Here is a 13,938-nt window from a genome sequence, read left to right as displayed (position 1 = left end):
AGAGACCAAGGCGTGTTTCTCAAAACTCCAGAGTCATGTTGGCGGTCTCTCTGCAGCTGGATCCCGAGGCGAGCACTATCCTGAAAGAGCTTCAAGTTAGACTCAGCGGGGTGCTGGACAGACTCAGCGTCATCTACGGAGAAAGGTAAGAGGTTGGTGCTGCTAAATCCACACTAGCTAAATCCACTCGACCCCAGACTGGCTCTGGCACCACCTGTGCAAAGCCCCGGGACCCTGCAGCCTCATGGTGTGGCCCCACTGCATGCTGCAGGAGCTCCGTCCTTCACGTGGGCCCACACCAGCAGCTACTCCACTCCTCACTTCTGTTTCCCCGCTTCCCTCTGCCGGTCAGATCTCACACGTGGGTGCAGTTCCGGGGTAGAGAGCTGAGGGACGCTAGGAAGAGAGTGGCGGGGGGTGAGCCCAACGCTGGGCGGGGGACGGGCTGCATGCCGAGGCTGCGGGCACTTGGGATAGCCACACGGCCAGCCCAAGCCGGCTGCGCCACATCAAGCCGGGATTCTTGGTGTCGGGACACAGGGACCTGATTACACCTACCCATGGACAGGAAGCTGGACTCTGTGCAACTCTACTTTCTTTTCTGTTTTCTTTCTTCTTTTAAAAATCAACTTAGCTTGTTTATGGCATGGATGTAAAGAAAGAGAAGTTCATCTAGGGAAAACTTCACTTTGGTCCCGTAGCAGAAAGCAGCCATGCCATTACCAGTGTTAAACAGCAAGCCACACACATCTTTGAAGAGGTTCAGTGATTTAATATAAAATTTGCTCTAAGAATGAATTCCATCAGTGTTGCCTTATCAGTATTTTGTTCTCCAGGGAGACTCTAAACCTTTCTCTTAGGGGGATGAGAGTGTGAATACCTGTTGTATTTTTTGAAAAACACAACTAAGAGGCACCTGTTGCTGCTTCCTGATGCCCTTTCTAATCAGAAAGACTGAACAGGAAAGACCCCGAAAGCAGCCTACTTCTTCTCAGATGTAAGAATCCAGCAGAGCAAGGAAGAAGCCGTGCTCAGCTGTCTGTTGGCCTCGTCATCCCCAGGAGCCGCCCACAGCGCAGGCTCTGGCCTCGGCCTCAGCCTGAAGGCAGCACCCCACGTTCGGTCTCACGGGGCTGGGGCAGAGGCCGCTCCAGGGCCCAGGCTCGCGATTAGGCCCAGCGTGTCTCTCTCCCTCGCTGTGATTCTGGGAGGGTGGTGGAAAGGCTGTGCCTACAGCTATACAGAGATATCTGGGAAAGTTGGGGTGGAGAACGGGCCAGGAAGAGCTAGAAGCTCCGCCACTGCGTGGGAAATCAGCAACCTCACAGAACAGAAACGGGAGTGTGAATACAGAAGGTGCACATTTCTTCCTGTAAACGACTGAATCGCCCTTGTTTTGTTTTGTTTGAGGGAGGGATCTTCAGTCTTTGAAGGTTAAATCACGGGCTCCTTTGGGAAGGTCTGGCAACTTGTTTCTGAAGCACAAGTGCTGCCAGCCGCATCTCCCCTGGGCTGTCTGTCCCAGCAGGCGCTTGGGCCCAGGCGTGAGCCCTCCCCTAGGTGACCCATATCCAGCCCTTCTGCCTCCTCCAAGCCAGGGGAAGAAAGTGTGCATGGTTCGATTGGGTTATTGGAGCAAGCAGGCCCATGTCACACACTCCTTAGGACCGGCGTAATTGCTGTCCCCTTGTTGCTATGGAGCATCACACGCAGGGTGCATGGGGTCCACAGCAATCCCCAAGACCACGCTGCAAAGCTGAACTGGGAAGTTAGTCTGCAGCTGCCTGCAGAGAGTCTGAAGTAGCAGCCAATGGCTTTAAAAATAGCTGCATCAGTAACTCTGAAAGTCAGCTTGACCTGTGTCATTAGCATTAAATGTTCCGGGCCTGCAGCTGCTCGGGTGGCTTTTCAGGAAGCCAGAGCAGGGCCCAGCCACTCATGAAACCAGGTCCCTGGGACCTGACAGTCGCGGTTCCCGACCTGGGAAGTGAGGCTGCAATTTCACTGCGGCAGCTCTGGAAAGGTGTGTCTGTGGGTGGCCCTAAGGCTTTCAAAACTGCCTCACGCAGATTTTCTCTTGCTGCTTCTCCATTTGCGGCAGACTGTGCTTCTTTGCCTGGCGCCATCTGCACCAGCAGTAGGCTGAATTAGGGTTGTTTCCTAGGAATTCTGAGCCCTTCTTGTCCTTGGTCCTCACAGAGTCTGTTGTTATTTTCTGCACTGTTTTTATTCAAGCTGACTAATAAAGACTTCAGCCAAAAAATGGACAGAAAGGGCCAGGATTTAGCTCAATGGTGCCACCACCTGCCTTGAAAGTGGAAGGTCCCAAATTCAATCCCAGTGCAAAACAAAAAGGATAGAAAAAGAAAGGTTATTAGGTGAATTTACTAAAATTTAATAAAGATAAGGCTTCTTCAGTGAAGTGTAGACATTGACTTACCCAGAACTCATGCAAAAGTGGAACCCCATTGTGATCACTGTGGAGGATGCTTCCCCATGCGTCTGATCCCTTGCCCAGCCGGCTCCTGATGGGAGTCGACACTCTCTGGAACCTACCTTTCCCACATTTGAAGTGTGATTTCCACCCCACTGAGGAGTGAGTATTGATTTCACCATCGGTCCAAAACAAAGTTGCTATCTCTGAGATGATTCTTTCTGTAGCCTAAGGGATCATTGGAGGTCTGGTGGGAATCAATTAGCTGGAAGTTCCCAACATTATGTGCCTTCCTTTTCTCTCTGCCCACTTTCTACTACCATAGTCGCAATTACATCTCCACCAGCTCAAAGACCCATCCGTCCCTGCCTTCTCCTCTACCCCGTGCTCTCCCTCTCTTCAGCCTCTGCCTGATGAAAGGCCGAAGGCTGGTCTGGCCAGATAGAGACCAGATGGTCAGGGATTTGTATTCCCCTGGATGAGTGCTTGGAAGAGATTATTCCACTGGACCAATAAACAGAAAGAGAGGTAAAAAATGTGCCGAATTTCTGGGCAGCTGAGATCCCAAATCCAAATGGAAGTCTAGAGAAGCAGAGAGGGTCAAGAAAGCTGGGAGAAGTCAGGAGCCAAAGGCAGATGAGCCAAACACTAGGAAGGATGCAGCAGCAGGCCTTGAAAATATGCTCGAAATTGTGGACCACTAGATACCACTGTTGATGCACTCAGCCGCACCTCTGACATCAGACCTGTTGGCAAGAAGATTCTGAGAAGCCCTAAAAAGTTTTGTAATTACTTAGACACCAGAGGCACAGCAGAAGTTGTAGGCAGGTAGGCTTGCATTCTGCCACACCCCACGAGACAGTGAGCCCTGATGAGAAGCAGCATGGGGAAGCCTGCAGCCAAGTTGAACTGCAGAACTGAGACTGTCCAGGCATCAAAGAATGTCTCTGGGAATTTGAAACAACAGCTGGCCCTATGGTCACACAGTCCATTACTTCTTTGGAACTCTAACTCTCCTACTCTGAGGTAACTTCAAGCTTCTTTCTAACGTTGATAAATAGGGCTCCCAGTGCAGAGGAAGGGGCCTCCCAGCCACTGTTCCACCACTCCTAGCACAGAGGAAGGGGGTTCTGGCCACCATACGACCGCTCCCAGTGCAGAGGAGGTGAGCCGTGTAGGCGCCAACAGCACTCCCCTCTGCCCCCATCAAAATGAGAAGACACATAAATAAGTCACAAAACCAGACTTCCAGATCACCTACAACAACCACAAAGGGAAATGAGATGGAACACTTTAATACTCAACTACCTGGACTCCCTGAACTGGCAACAAAAGAGGATCTGGAAAAAATGAAATCAGAACTAATTTCTCACATAACAGCAGAGATTGTGCTCATAGCGCAAGACATGATTGATAAATCTACAGAGGAGCTGAGCAACATGATGGAATCCCAACATAGGAAACAAAATGGAATCCATAAAACAGATCCAAACAGATTTCCAGGAGATTAAAAACTCCATTGAAAGTCTACACAGCAGAATGAGCAAATGTGAGGACAGAATTTTAGATATAGAAGATAAAATTTCAATTAGTGGCCAGGAAAAAAAAATTGCTTCTAAATTGTAAGGAACCACGGAAATCAATCCAGCAGCTGCTAGATGATGCAAAGAAGAATAACATAAGACTGATTGGGGTCAATGAAGAAACAGGAGAGAGTGCAGATGACATAAAAAAAAACTGTTCACAGAAGTAATGGCAGAAAACTTCCCAAGCAGGGGAAAAGAACTTGACATACAGATAAGTGAAGCATATAGGACTCCAACTAGCCTTGATCAAAAAAATCTACATATAGGTGTATAATACTTAGGATTCCAGAAACCCAACAGAAGAACAAAATTCTACAAGCAGTTAGAGAAAAGAAACAAATCACATACAAAGGAAAGCCCATCAGAATCACAGCAGACTTCTCAACGCAAACCCTCAAGGCAAAAAGAGTTTGGAGTGACGTATTCCAAACCCTAAAGGAAAACAGCCTCCAACTCAGATTGATGTACCCTGCAAAACTATCTTTCAAAATTGATAAAGAAATAAGATACTTTCATGACAAAGAGCACCTCAGGAACTTCATGAATACCAAACCAGCACTCCAAAAAATTTTAGATAATATCCTAGGAAAAGACAATAAGGATCACAACCCCAGGAAGCACAGTAGAATGAACCCATTGGGTGCAACAAGAAATCAAATATGAAGGGGGAGAATTCAACAAAAAGAAAAAGTCATGAAAAGGATAAGTCAATATGTATTATAACCTGAAAAGGATAAGTCAATATGTATTATAACCATCAATGTTAATGGTCTCAACTGACCAATCAAAAGAAATAGACTGGCAGAATGGGTCAAGAAGCAAAATCCAACAATATGCTGCATACAAGAAACACACTTAATTCAAAAGGAAACTCATAGACTGAAAGTTAAGGGGTGGAAAACAATACTCCATGCAATGGGAGCCCGAAAAAAAGCAGGAGTAGCTATCCACATTGCAGATCAAGTGGATTTCAAAGCAACACTGATTAAGAGAGACAAAGGACACTGCATCCTTGAAAAGGGAACAATCCAAGAGGAAGAGATGACAATCATAAATATATATGCACCAAATGCTAGTGCACCCAACTATATAAAACAAATACTAACGGACATGAAAAGTCACATATGCACTAATAAAATAGTAGTGGGGGACTTCAATACCCCACTGTCAACAAATAGATAAGTCAACTAGACAAAAAATAAGTAATGAAATACTAGAACTCAATCGAACTCTTGAACAAATGAACTTAACAGATGTTTACAGAGTCTTCCACCCCACAAAATCAGAATACACATTCTTTTCAGCTGAACACGAGTCATTCTCCAAAATACACCACATACTCACTCATAGACCATGTCTAAGTAAATGCAAAGGAATTGAAGTTATCCCCTGTATATTATCAGACCACAGTGTGATGAAATTGGAGATCAATAGCAAAAGAAACCACAAGAATTTCATAAACACATGGAAATTGAACAACACAGTTCTGAATGACCAATGGGTCACAGAGGAAATTAAAGAAGAAATCAGACAATTCCTTCAATTAAATGACAATGCCAATAAAACATATCAGAATCTATGGGACACAATGAAAGCAGTCTTACGAGGGAAATTCATAGCAGTGAATACTCATATTAGGAAAACCGAGCAAGGCCAATTAAACAACCTGATGCTGAACCTCAAGCTTCTAGAAAAAGAAGAACAGGACAAACCCAAAGCTCATACAAGGGAGGAAATTATAAAGATCAGAGGAGAAATGAATTCAATGGAGACTAAAAGAATGATACAAAAAATTAATAAACCCAAGAGTTGGTTTTTCAAAAGAATAAATGAAATTTGCAAACCCTTAGCCAACCTTATCAGAAAAAGGAAAGAAAAGGCCCAAATCCATGCAATTAGGAATAAAAATGGTGAAATTACAATAGACCCAGCAGAAGTCCACAGGATCACGAATACCTACTTCAAGAACCTATACACCAATAAGATGGAAAACACAGAAGAAATGGACAGATTCCTAGATACATATGAATTACCAAAGTTGAACAAAGAAGACCTAAAAACTCTAAATGACCCAATATCAATTAATGAAATTGAAACCGTAATTAAAAATGTACCAACTAAGAAAAGTCTGGGTCCTGATGGCTTCACTGCTGAATTCTACAAGACATTTAGAGAGGAGCAACTGCCACTACTGCTTAAACTCTTCAATGAAATTGAAAGGGAAGCAATACTCCCAAATTCATTCCTGGAAGCAAGCATCACCTTGATCCCCAAAGCAGAGAAAGACCCAACCAAAAAAGAGAACTGTAAGCCAATCTCACTAATGAACATAGATGCAAAAATCCTTCATAAGATACTGGCAAACAGAATGCAGAAGATCATCAAGAAGATCATACACCCTGATCAAGTGGGATTCATCCCAGGGATGCAGGGATGGTTCAATATACAAAAATCAATAAATGTAATATGCTATATCAATAGAGCCAAGGACAAAAACCATATGATCATCTCAATAGATGCAGAAAAAGCATTTGACAAAATCCAACATGCATTTATGATAAAAACCCTATAAAAAATTGGAATAGACAGTCTCTACCTCAATCTGGTAAAAGCCATCTATGAAAAACCAACAGCCAATATCATAGTAAATGGTCAAAAACTGAAATCCTTCACACTAAAATCAGGAACAAGACAAGGATGTCCACTATCACCACTCCTGTTCAATATAGCTTTGGAAACATTAGCCACAGCAGTTAGACAAAAGAAAGAAAAGGAATAAAGATAGGAAATGAAGAAGTCAAATTGTCATTATTTGCAGATGACATGATACTCTATATAGAAGACCCCAAGAACTCCACCAAAAGTCTTCTAGACTTAATAACCAAATTCAGTAGCGTAGCTGGATACAAGGTCAACACCGAACAATCAATAGCTTTCCTCTACATGAACAATAGACTCACTCAGACAGAAATATGGCAAATAATTCCTTTCACAATAGCATCCAAGAAACTGAAATACCTAGGAATCAACCTAACAAACAAAATCAAAGATCTCTTCTCTGAAAACTATAGCACTCTGGAAAGAGAGATTGAAGAGGATATCAGAAAATAGAAAGACATCCCTTGCTCCTGAGTAGGAAGGATCAACATAGTGGAAATGGCCATACTTCCAAAACTGCTATATAGATTCATGGCAATCCCAATTGAAATCCCAGCACCATGCTTCATGGACCTTGAGAAAAAAATCCAAAAATTCATTTGGAACAAGAAGAGACCCAGAATAGCAAAAGCAATTCTGGGTAACAGAGACATGGCAGGGGATATCACAACCCCCAACCTGAAACTATACTACAAAGCTACTTTGATAAAAACAGCATGGTACTGGCAAAGAAACAGACCTGAGGACCAGTGGAACAGATTAGAAGATGCAGAAACAACTCCAGACACACTCAGCCACCTCATCTTCAACAAAGGAGCCAAAGCCCCTCACTGGAGGAAAGATAGGCTCTTTAATAAATGGTGCTTGAAAAATTGGGTTTCAACTTTCCAAAGATTAAAACTATGGGCCAGGGATTTAGCTCAGTCATTTCGACACCTGCTGTGCAAGCACAAAGACCTGAGTTCGATCCCCAGTACCAAAAAAAAAAAAAAGATTAAAACTATGCCTATATCTCTCACCATGCACTAAACTAAACTTGAAATGGATTAAAGATCTAAATATTAAAACAGAAACGCTGAACTGGCTGGAACAGAGATTAGGTAGAACTCTTGAAGACATTGGTGTAGGAAAAGATTTTATGAACAAAACCTCAGTTGCCTGTGAACTAGCACAAACAATCAAGTGGAATCTCTTCTTATTAAAAAGCTTCTGCACAGCAAGAGAAACCACCAACAGTGTGAAGAGACAACCCACAATGTGGGAAAAAATCTTCACCTGCTGCTCCTCAGACAAAGGTCTACTATCTCCAATCTAAAAAGAACTTTTAAAAAATCAGACCTTCCAAATTTAAAGACCCAGTCCAAAAATGGGCATCTGAATTGAACAGACATTTCTCAAAGAAGTAGAAATAGCAAATAAACATATGAAAAATGTTCAACATCACTGGTCATTCGAGAGATGCAAATGAAAACAACTCTGAGATTCCACCTCACTCCAGAAAGGATGGCTGCTATCATGAAATCAACCAACAACAAATGCTGGTGGGGCTGTGGGGAAAGAGGAACCCTCCTCCACTACTGGTGGGAGTGTAGACTGGTGCAACCACTGTGGAAATCAGTATGGAGATACCTCAAAGAACTACAACTGGAAGTCCCATTTGACCCCGCTATTCCACTGCTGGGGATCTTCCCCAAAGAATTAAAAGAATCACCACAGTGATATATGTGCACCCATGTTCATAGCAGCACAGTTTGTAATAGCTAAAGCTTGGAAACAGCCCAAATGCCCATCAACTGGAGACTGGATAAAGAAAATGTGTTTTTTTAATAAAATGGAGTACTGCTCAGCCATAAAAAAATGAGAAATTAGAGACATTTACAGCTAAATGGATGCACATTAAAGCCATACCCTTAAGTGAAATAAATAGGACACACGTGTAAATACCGAATAGTTTCTCTAGTGTGAGAAACTGAAAATGTAAATAAGGACTAAAAGGTATAATAGATAATGTGAAATAGGAAGAAAAGAGGCAAAGGGGAAGGGAAAGTGGGAGGGGTAAGGGAAAGGAAAGAAGGGAATGGAATTAATATGAGAAAATGGAAACAAAGTCTGTGTAAATAGGGAGGGATGGAGGGGTTGAAGGGAGGGCAGGGGAAGGGGAAAAATAAGAACCAAGAGAGATTATGTAAAGGTGCAGATTTCCAATGATGAATGTCATTGTATTGTATACCTAAAATGTACTAATAAAATACAAATTAAAAAATAAAGTTGAAGAAAATAAAAAAGAAAGAAATTATGGACACTGTGTTTATACACCTGCCTTTACAGGGCTGGGAACAAGAAAACCACCACACTGTGATCCTTTACAAACGGTTAAAAATCCCCTCACTGGATAAATCCAGGACTGAAACAAGCTCGATGAAATACTTCCTAGAGCAAGTATGAAGATCTCATCCGTGCTGCGTGAGCAAGAAGCCCTGCTTGTCCACTTAGTGAGGCTTTCAGCACCCAGGACAGCGAAACTGAGCTCATACCCTCTGATCCATACTGCAAGCACTACTGGGAAAACTCCTCAGCCTCTGCATAGGCTGTGAGGCATTTGTGCATTTGTATACTTTCCAAAGAACATTGCACAGTCACCACGTGTCCCGTAGAAGAACAAGGCTGAACATTCAAGGCTGAGTGCCTGCCCTTCCTCCCTCGTCAGCACCACCCTGAGGCCTGACCCTTCCCACACCTTCAGCCATCCGTGCTCCTGCATGGTGTTCGTGCCTGTGTGGGCATGAGCCTCACAGCCCTCTTGCTGGAACGTGGAAGTGTTGTATCTCAGCAGTGACTCTGAGTCGCCACTGTTCACACCTCTTACTACCTCCCACTCTCAGGGAGGAGGCACCACTCTGGGGCTGATATAGAGAATGAAGAGACAGAGGCAAGGTTTACTTTCCACAGATTTATTTAAAGCTGGAAAGTGAGGTGATGCAGGCAGGGGAAAGAGTTGGTCCATTGGTGCATTCGACCTTTGTTTCTTTTTAATCCTTTATTGAGACATCATCGACATGGAAACATTGTACATATTTAAATTGTACCACTTGATATTTTGGTATACATATACATTATGAAGTGCTCACCACATTCCAGCTAGTTAAGATATTGATCCCCTTGACAGAGATGGCATCTGTGTGTAGTGAGAAAAGTTAAGATCCAGTCTCTTAGAGGAGCTCCAGATACACAATGTGGCACTTCACTTTTGCTCCTGACTATCCCCTTTGTCCTAAGCGTTGCACCTGTGCCGAGGTGTAGAGCATGTCTAACACTGAAGGAGGCAAAGACCCAGCTCTTGGGGAGCTTGTGTTCTATGATCAACAAAGTATGCAGCGTGTCAAAAAATGGGCAGTATGATTAAGCAACAAAGTAAAGAACTGTTAAGGGATGTAGAATAATAGGAATATCATTTCGCTTTGAGTGTTCAAGGACAAATGCTGGAGACAGTGACGTTTGATATGTGCCAAATAAACAACTGAGGGCCAAGGGTCATGAGGAGGAGTTCTGCAGCAGCGGGAGCACACTGGCAGCTGGCAGTGTCCTCACAGCATCGAAAGACAGCAGCGGCCTCCCTGACTGGGCTGTGCGGAGCTGAGGGGAGAGTGACCTGAGGGACCTGGGCAGCTTCTGCGGCACCTCTCAGTCCACAAAGTGCACGCCAGAGTTTGTTATACTTGGATTTTGTTATAATTTTGTTATAAATGAAGATTTTTAACAAGGCAGGAACATGGTCCAGACTCTGTGAGCATTACCAGGGGCTGATTAGGAAATTACTGCACAGTGAGCTAAAATCGTGAGTACAGGAACTCACTAGGTCTCCAAGGGGAAGCCTGTTTAATGGAACAGCCTGGAGTCAGGTGTGAGTCCTGCCCGACATGGATTTGGAAATCAGCAGCACGGAGATGGCATGGAAGCCATGGAATCAGATATGATTCCCAAGGAAGTGGCTGCTGACAGACAAGTATAGCCAGAGGACGGAAGGATCAACCCTAGAGGATGGCAGTGTGGGTCACAAAATAACGTGCAGTTACATTTGAATTTCACATAGGAATGAACAATTTTTTAGTGTAATTATGTCCCAAATACAACATGGATGTTCTTATCCTGAAGACATTGACCCACTGAATCAGACTTAGTGAGGCACCGGCCTGTGTCTCAGTGACAAACATGGCGGCCAACCCAAGGTCCGAGGTTGGATGATGGAGAAAGCGCAGCCAGTGAGGCTGGGGGAGCCAGGCAGGGCCGAGCCGCAGGTGGCAGATAGAGGTGCGACCCCTGGTGCCTCTCCAGAGCTGCCTGGTACCAGACCACGCTCAGAAAGGCACAGGGGCCAACACCATTGCAGACGGCGGCCGGATGAGCCCAGTGGGCAGTTCAGCCTCCAGCCATGGCTTTTGTCCATGTTTCAGTTTCCAAGTAGGCTTTCATTGCAACAACATTTTTTGTAGTTGAACATTGAGTTTGAAAAGTGGTAAACAAGGGCATTTCTGCCATGTGAAGCACATCAGATGGCTCAAGGTAAAGTTAAGACAGACGTTAGCAAAAAGATTCCTTTTATTCCAGAATTTATGTTCCCTATTTTTAGTTTTCAGCTTGTAATTGAAGAGTGTGTAAAACAGATGAGCTTTGAACTCCACCAGATGAGAGCAAACGGAAGCACTGCATCCAGCAGGAGCAGTGCCACGCTGGACGCCGGGATCGTGTTACGGCCACTCATGGAGCTCTTGGACAAAACGTAAGTTTCTCCCCAATTTTATCTTTACTTCGTGCCCTAAGTTCCTACATTGGACTGATAAGGCTTTAAGAAAACCCCACTCCCCTGTGTGTACGATAGCCTTAAAGGAATCGTTATAGGAACTAGTGAATTCTGTACAGAGCAGTACTGGATGGAGAAAAAAAAATAAGGAATCACAGTGCAGAGGGAAGGGAAAGAGGAGAGAAGACAAATGCTGGAAGCCAAGGACCTGCTGCTGGGAGTCAGAGAGTTAGGATTCGTGCTCCTCATACAACATGCTCTTTCACACTCTCTGGGACAGACAGACAGATTGGATTGAGCCAAAAGTTCGGATTTTGTGTCAGAAACCTGCTGAAGAAGGAAACAGCAGAAATGTGATGACTGACTTCAGCCAACAGGCAAGCAGATCACTGCCTGACTCGGCCTCCAGGGACAACTCCCCAGTGCCACGGGTATACAGTGCTCTGCCAGCCAGCCCCGGGGCAGAGAGGAGATAGGAAGGGGGCGGCCTGGGGTCTCCTCCACCAGCTCAGAGCACTCGGCCACAGCGTCGGCCCGGGCAGGCCGTCTCCTCTCTCCCCCTGCTCTCAGAAGCTCTCTGATGCTCAAAAAGTGTCAGATTAGGGAGTATTTCGGCTGTTAGCCCTAGGGATGCCCAGCTGTTAAAATCCATGCAAAAATTCCAAAATCTGAGAGACTCTAAAGTCTAAAACACTTCCAGCCCCAGGAGTTGCAGACAGGGAATGCTCAAGCTGTACTCAGAGCCAGAACCAAAGTCAGCAAAGCGAGCAATGACCTTGAATGCCTGTGGAAGGGCAGTGTCATGGGCCGTTACATACGTCACCTCGCCAGTCATTGTCAGCAGATTAATAAGTAAAGCACTGAGGTAAAAAGAAGGGTTGTCAGGTCTTTTGTATTAGTACATGTTTGCAAGGCATACTGCTTCCATTACCGTGGGCAGTCGGCACAAGCACATGGAACATTTTCATCCCTCTTTATATCCCCCACAGTGAGCTAGCAGGAAGAGGGCTGGGCAAAATGGCACATGCTTGCAATAGCAGCACTCTGGGAGGCTGAGACAGGAAGGTTGCAAATTGGACCCCAGCCGGGGCAAGCTAGCAAGATCTTGTCTCAAAGGCTGGGGATGTAGCTCAAGGTGAATGCCTGGGTCCAATCCCCAGTACTGCAACAGAACAAAAACAAACAAAAAACAATAAGAGACTGGAAGACTTCAAGGTGGTTTTGAGAGAATCCCCTGAGAAATCATCTTATATTACGAATGCCTAGTTTCTCTCTGACTCTGTGCGGCCTCTATGAGTAACGCATCTCATTTCTTCATGTTTCCCCTTTCCCATCAAGATCTCAGCACTTTGTACAGTGAGACAAAAGCTCCATTCCCAGCTAGCAGCAATGGGTGGGACTGCAGGCATGTCCCCACTGCAGGCGTGTGCCCAGTGCAGGCGTGTGCCTGGTGCAGGCATGTCCCCACTGCAGGCATGTGCCCGGTGCAGCCATGTCCCTGGTCTGTCCTGTGCTTGCGTTGTCCATCTATGCAGGGTAGCACACCATGGGCACAAGCCATCCAGAAAACCAAGATCAAATCTTATGCTCAGAGCTTTCCGCAACGCACGTGACACAGTTGCAGCAGGAGGCTGGGCTTTCTACATCTCAGCCTGTCCGGGGAATGTCGAGGAGGAGAGCTGCTGCTGTTCTCCTGGTTTCTACCTGGGACCACACTGCACATACTCATCAGCAAGCTAACAGCACCACCCTGGAACAGTGACGTCCAAACGTTGATTTCCGTGGCTGCATCCATGGGGCTCGTCCAGGGAGGGGTTTTTGATGCATTTTTATATATTAGATTTCTACATATAATATGTTAGGAGAAATACTTCCACACTAATATATATTTTTGAAATGCCTCTGCCTTTCACATCACATTACTTTTAAAGAGTAGTTATTTATTTTAATTAAATATTGATTATTAAGATCAATTATTAACGTTAACTATGCATGTCTTTTACTATGAAAAAAAAGCAATTCTGTCTGTCAGAACCAGAGCCAGGGTGATTGCTCCTCAGTCCAAATGTAGACAGGGTACTGAGTGGAGCTCCAGTGGGCAATGAGGCTTCCCTGGCCCCTGTGACCCACTTTGGTCCTCTGTGAAGCAGGCTGAACTCTTCTCCTTATGGAGACTCACAGAGCCCAGTCACTAAAGTACATTTCATGGGTGTTCCCATAGCCCTGTGCCTCGTACACGCCAGGCCTTTGTTTAAAAGCACACCCACTGTGGTCGCAGGGATGTTGGAAGGTGTTCTGGGTAGGTGTGGTGAAATGTAACCTGGCTTTGACTCTCACTCTCTAGTTCTACCTTGTGGTGGTTAGGTGGGTCATGAGGAGTGGCCTTGGGCTTGACGACTGGTCCCTCACTCCTTCCTCTCTGCCTCTGCTTTAGCCACTGTGAACTAAACAGATTTGCTGCA

At 45.0% G+C, this 13,938-nt stretch overlaps 1 protein-coding gene across 7 annotated transcripts in view; it reads left to right on the top strand.

Moving 5' to 3' along the window:
- Unc13c (unc-13 homolog C) overlaps positions 1-13,938 on the top strand; it is a 456,112-nt gene that overhangs the window by 395,419 nt on the left and 46,755 nt on the right. For all 7 annotated transcript variants that reach the window (XM_087217356.1, XM_087217351.1, XM_087217371.1 and 4 more), the window contains 2 exons: positions 57-145; positions 11,306-11,455. In XM_087217356.1, coding sequence (XP_087073482.1) covers positions 57-145; positions 11,306-11,455 — 239 coding nt within the window. The remainder of the gene's footprint in view (positions 1-56; positions 146-11,305; positions 11,456-13,938) is intronic.

The sequence above is a fragment of the Heterocephalus glaber genome, unplaced genomic scaffold (genome assembly GCF_053883595.1).
Source record: "Heterocephalus glaber isolate CG9 unplaced genomic scaffold, H.glaber_assembly_v1.0 deba00000122, whole genome shotgun sequence".
Taxonomy (NCBI): domain Eukaryota; kingdom Metazoa; phylum Chordata; class Mammalia; order Rodentia; family Bathyergidae; genus Heterocephalus; species Heterocephalus glaber.
This window is presented reverse-complemented; position numbering and strand designations above follow the sequence as displayed.